The 6,000-nt window shown below is 44.5% G+C and overlaps 1 protein-coding gene across 1 annotated transcript in view; it reads left to right on the forward strand.

Moving 5' to 3' along the window:
• Positions 1-6,000, forward strand: part of LOC107699957 (piezo-type mechanosensitive ion channel component 2) — a 185,625-nt gene that overhangs the window by 143,470 nt on the left and 36,155 nt on the right. The window contains 3 exon segments of the mRNA XM_016501419.1: positions 1,477-1,670; positions 5,032-5,151; positions 5,306-5,521. Coding sequence (XP_016356905.1) covers positions 1,477-1,670; positions 5,032-5,151; positions 5,306-5,521 — 530 coding nt within the window.

Raw genomic sequence — 6,000 nt, forward strand, 5'->3', positions numbered from 1 at the left:
ATGCATACCTGTCAACATTGGGATTTGAAAATTGATAATGATAACATCATATCCTAATTAGCATATTCACGACGTCACTGCGTCAATATTGTCTTTTACATTTGTTTGCCTCTCTGTGCTCACAAACTGTAGGCCTATTTTAATGCAGTCAAATTCTCAATAAAACTGTTTTCATTGATATATTTTTCTGTTTCTGTTGTCAGACAGCAGGATAAATATGAAATAGTGACTGAAACGTGGCCCATTAAGACTACATAACCAGCTCTCCCTTAGACGTTAATCTGCACAAAAATCCTGATTTATAATCACGATGTCGTCTAATGAAATCAAATACACATAAGATTAAGACAATGGCTGTGCTGTTTGGCTATATTTGCATGTAAAATAGAGTTAGAAGCAACAGAATATCTCTTATAATGGAAAGCGCTGCTCGTCTCAGCCGCTCGCTGCACAGAGCAGACACAGAGAGAGGTGTGTGTGTGCTGCGGAAGTACCGGAGAGTCTCAGAAACTAAATAAGGTTTGTCCAAGAAGTCGCTAGATTTGTCACTATGTGCTTTTTTGGAGAGAAAAAAAGTCGCTAAGTTGGCAACACTCTTCTTCGACCGTTATTATTCTTCTTGTTTTATTGGAGGGTGCCATTTGAGTGACCCTGCGTTCCATTCGGAAGGGCTCATCCCTATGCCCTAATCCCTTCAAAGGGTTTACCCTCCGGAGTGAGAGCATCGAAGGGTGTAGGGGACCAAACAACTGTTTCTTGAAGTGCCTTTCTGCGTCATCATCGCATGCCCACACGGAGGCGCCGTCATCATGCAAAGAATCTGCGCAAAGGATCATGGGAGCCCGAAGTGTCCATCAGTTGTACCCTTCGAGATCCTTCATTCCGAAGGGCCCTTTTGAAGTGGCCAGTTTTGGGCACTTCGGTTTGGAACGACCCTTCAATATGGCGGCCATGATTGTTTTCACTCCGAAGTGCCCTTCGGAGGGCAATATATACCGTTTGGAACGCACTGTGAATGACTTCTGTAGATGTTACAGCTATGTCTATAGACTGCCACCTGCTTTACCGGAGGGCGAATGTAGCAAACATCAAATACGGCCAGTGGGATTTTTTTTTAGAAAGATTAAAAATACGGGAAAATATTTAATCGGGATGATAGCGGGATAGAATGGTAAAATACAGGAGAATCCCGGGAAAAACGGGAGGGTTGACAGGTATGCAAGATGTCATCTAAACATAAAATAAAAAAAAAAACAAAAAAAAAAACAGATCAGCATGTCCCATCCTGAATTCTAATTTTTAATTGGAAATATGGGAAAGCATCAAGAAAAACTTTAAGTAAGCTGTTCATGTTAGCGAGGGCTGTTTGATCTTTCACCATTTCTTTAATATAAAATGGAAGTTGAAGTGAAGTGGGTGGACCACAATGTGAAGCATCTAGACTTATAATTTATTTTCTAAAATAATTTTTTTCAGGGCAGGGATGTCTCTCAAGACAGTATTCATAAGTTCTACAAAAACTGGCTCTCCAGACAAGATACAGAGGCATCACTGGACACAGTCAAAGAGGATATACAAGAAATAACCACCTCACATCCAGCCATGAGCAGCTACCGACGTGGCTATGTCAAACTCAACAGTGTCCACTCATGGGGCAGCAGCCTTTCCAGGTATGCCAAGAATATTATACATGTATGATATTAGTTTTTGTAAAGCACTTACAGGATCTGATGACCTCAGGATGGATAGACAGAGGTATATGGGGAGAAATATAGGGAAACAAACAGTGGGTACTATCCTGAGGTGTCAACAAATGGAAAGAATGAAGGAATGAATAAATACTATACTGTATTTAATTTTAATAATGTTCAGTGTTTGTTAAATATTAAGGTTTGATATTTCAATGGAGATTTTGATTTCATGTTACTAAACACTATTCTTATCTAAATTACGAATAATTTATTTATTTATATAATTAAAAAGAAAAAAATATCTTTTTTTATTTGTGCAATATTTTAGTAAAAAAAATTGAGCAAAAGTACTCAATATCCATTGAATGGTGGCAGACTTGTGCCACCTGGTGGAGAAAAACGTCTCGGTTACGTATATAACCCTCGTTCCTTGAAGGAGGAAACGGAGACATCACGACGGTGACCGACGAATTGCGATCTCACTTAGAGAAACCAATCCACTTCGAGTGTAAACTAAACGAGCCAATGCACATTGGCATGAGATGATTGCATCCAGCTGCCGCTGATCACAGCGTGAGCATAAAAAGGCAGCCGGTGCAACGCATACCAGGTTTTCTCGGAGGAGCCGAGCCGGTGACCCGGCTGCTCAGTGGTGGTACGGCAGCCGTGGCGACGGGACGTGACGTCCCGGGTTACATACGTAACCGAGACGTTCCCTTTCAGTCGGTCAATCCGAGTCACGTCGGTGACCGACGAATTGGGATCCCTACAAAAGTGCCATGGATGCTGCCCCTTCCAGTGTCCTGTGCGAGCCGCCTGCGCCCCTTTGTGGTGTAGGCCGGGGCTCGCAACAAGAAGACCAGTCACTGTTGTCATAGCACTACCCACTCAGTGAGATTGGATAACACTGGGAAAACGTACCCGTTCCACTTGGAACAGGACCGTTGCGGAAGCCCCATCCTTCCCAAAGTAGGTTTCGGAAGCACTTACACATGTGACATCCGTTTAGGTGCATATGGAAGATTAGAGGTGATTGTAACCCTCATGTAAATGGCAGAAGTCTGCCGGGGAAACACGGGCTCTGAGGCTATACCGTGAACTTTACACATATGGGAACCACTTAGGCCTCTACATATGGAATCCAGCCCTCTACCGGTTCTCACAGATTCAACGAGTGAGGGCCTGGCCCCGGTTGTTCCGCCACGTCTGGCTGCTGAGGGGACGGAGGAGCTCGACAGGGCCTACAGCACGGATACTGTGGAGCAGTTTTAGCAAGCCGACACTAAACTGGGGCCTCTCAGCGCCTCTACCCGTTTAAGGTGAAAACACAGGAGGATACCGGCTCCACATGAAGACTATAGAACCTAGCGAACGTGTTGGGGGTCGCCCAGCCCGCAGCTCTACAAATATCTGTCAGCGAGGCGACACGAGCCAGCGCCCAGGAGGATGCAACACTCCTAGTAGATAGAGTGAGCTCGCAACCTGAGCGGGCAGGGCACACCCTGTGCCTGATAAGCCAGGGTGATGGCATCCACAATCCAGTGGGCCATCCTCTGCTTAGAGACGGCATTCCCCTTCTGCCGGCCTCCATAACAGACAAAGAGCTGGTCTGAGGTCCTAAAGCTTTGTGTCCAGTCTACGTAGCATCTCAAGGCTCGGACGGGACAGAGCAAAGCTAGGGCTGGGTCTGCCTCCTCCGGGGGCAGCGCTTGCAGGCTCATCATCTGACCCCTGAAGGGAGTAGTGGGAACCTTGGGCACATAGCCGGGCCGGGGCTTCAGGATTACCTGGGAGTCAGCCAGCCCAAACTCTAGGTACGAATCGTCGACCGAAAATGCGTGCAGGTCCCCTACCCTCTTGATGGAGCTGCCAGCTGTGTGCCAGTGCGTCCGTGCCTGGCCGAGTGTTCCCTCGGTCAGGGAGTAGAACAACTGGCAGTGAGAGGTTTCTGGAGAGTCTACCTGAGCAGATCCGAACGTCTCCAAAACAGCTGGACCGTCTGGGGATGGAATCTTCATTCTCCCAGGAGCGTAGCTCGTGACAGCTCGTCGGCCGTACGGTTGAGCAGACCCGGAATGTGAATGGCACGAAGTGACCTCAGAACCTTCTGACTCCAAAGGAGGAGGTGGCGGGCAAGTTGCGACATGCAAAGGGAGCGCAGACCACCTTGTCGTTTGATGTACGCAACGGTCGCCGTGTTGTCTGTTCGGACCAGCATGTACTTGGCTCGTAAGCACCCTTTGAGACGGTTCAAGGCAAGGCGCACTGCTAACAACTCTAGGCAATTGATATGCCAGTGCAGTTGGGGGCCCGTCCATACCACCGACACAGTGTGCCTGTTGTACGTGGCCCCCCAGCCGGTGGTGTAGGCATCCGTGTAAACCACAGCATAAGGGACAACACCTGTTCTAGGGGCACTCCTACCCGGAGGAATGTAAGGTCTTACCACGGGGTGAAGGTTTGGCGACAGGCCGGTGTAACTTGGACCCGGTGAGTGCCACGCTGCCACGCCCAACTCGGGACTCGGCCATGAAGCCAGTGCTGGAGTGGTCTCATATGAAGCAGCCCCAGCGGCGTAGCTGCAGCTGCCATATGGCCCAGGAGCCTCTGAAATAGTTTCAGTGGGGCCGCTGTCCTGCCCTTAAACGAATTCAAGCAGTTCAGCACTGACCGCGCACGTTCCTCTGTGAGGCGTGCTGTCTGTTCGACCGAATCCAACTCCATACGTGGATTGTACCCTTGTTCCAGGTTTGGATTATCTGTGTTGGTGTTTCCAATTAAACTTGTATTAAGCATGTGGATTCTCGCTCCGTCTTGCTCCTGCATTGGTTGCAAAGTAATTTTAGAATTAATTTAATCATTATTATTAAAGAAATCCCTCACCCTTGAGAAGCCCAGAATTCCACAGATTGAAAGTGCTGAAAGACTTGAATTTCACACTAATAAATCTGTGCAATTCATGTAAAGAAGAAAAAGGGAAAAAAGGGAAAACTTTCTGTAAAGCCTGTTTCTAATGCATTATAAGGGCATTCTTAATGCATTATAATACATGCCTAATGCTTTAAAAAACTTGAATAATTAATAATTGTAACGAGGTCTTCATCACGTGTCAAAAGTAAACATACTGTTCAATAACCACATATCTGTAAGTATTATAATGTATTATAACTGTTGGTATGATTATTTATTTATAGACAATACAAGGATTTTATAAGGCATTATTAAGAATTATATATTTTGCTGCATATCCTGTTTTACTCTGAAATTTGCAATATTATGAAAATAAAATGTTTTGCTAACACTGTTTAATGTTTAATTTACCTTTGAATGTGTTTTTCAGCTGCCAGACTGATGACACGCTTCTAATAACACGCCAGTCAACTCAAGATGACTTGGATGCCTTGGACCTTACTGAAGTTGATGTTGCCCAGTGCTGCCAAAATAGAGATGTCATGACAGAGTAAAGATCATTTATTATTATTTTCTCACCAACACAAAACAATTGCCACTTCTTGTGCCTTGTTTAATTCTTGCTTCTTATACTTTTAACAAATATATAAGAACAGTTTTTAATAGCACACACCCAAATTTTCATTGTTAATTTTTTTCTTCAGAGATCCTGAGGAAAATAAAGTGCTGAAAGATCATGTTGATAGATTTGAAAAGGTGAAAGAGGGATGCACCAATGAAGAAAATACACCAAACTTTGTGCTTCCAGAATTTCCAGAAATGAATAATCTGTACAACACCAAAAATGAGGAGTTTCAAGAGCCCAGAATGCTCAGTAAAGAGACCAGAGCACTTACTGCCAGTGAATTGCTGCTTAACAAGTGAGATGTGCACACACATGCATGATTGTATTTCCACTGTCATGGTAAAAAAAAATTAAAAAACAGCACTTTTGGTGATTAGACTTTATCAATAACGGTCAACAGGCTATTCTTTGGCTAGACTGATTGTTCTGTGTGCTGCTTTCAGTTGAATCAGCTCCAGTAATATTTCACGACATTTCACCTTTTTGAACCTTATGTTTTGTGATGTTTAAATTACCGGAGGCACAGAGTTCTTGTAAATTATACTACTGAATTATACTTTAAAGGGGTGGTTCACTGGTTTTTTTTCTAGGCTTGATTGTGTTTATGGGGTGCAGTCTAACATGTGTTAATGCTTCGTTTTTTTAAAAAACGCATTATTTTTCACATAATTTACCTTTATTCAACACCGCTCTGTCCCTTCTCTGAGAAACGTGCTGATCATTTCCTTCTTTTATGAAGCCCCTCCCTCAGAAATAGGCGATGGGCTCTGATTG

This window comes from Sinocyclocheilus anshuiensis, unplaced genomic scaffold (assembly GCF_001515605.1).
Source record: "Sinocyclocheilus anshuiensis isolate Anshui unplaced genomic scaffold, SAMN03320099.WGS_v1.1 scaffold1284, whole genome shotgun sequence".
NCBI classification, from domain to species: domain Eukaryota; kingdom Metazoa; phylum Chordata; class Actinopteri; order Cypriniformes; family Cyprinidae; genus Sinocyclocheilus; species Sinocyclocheilus anshuiensis.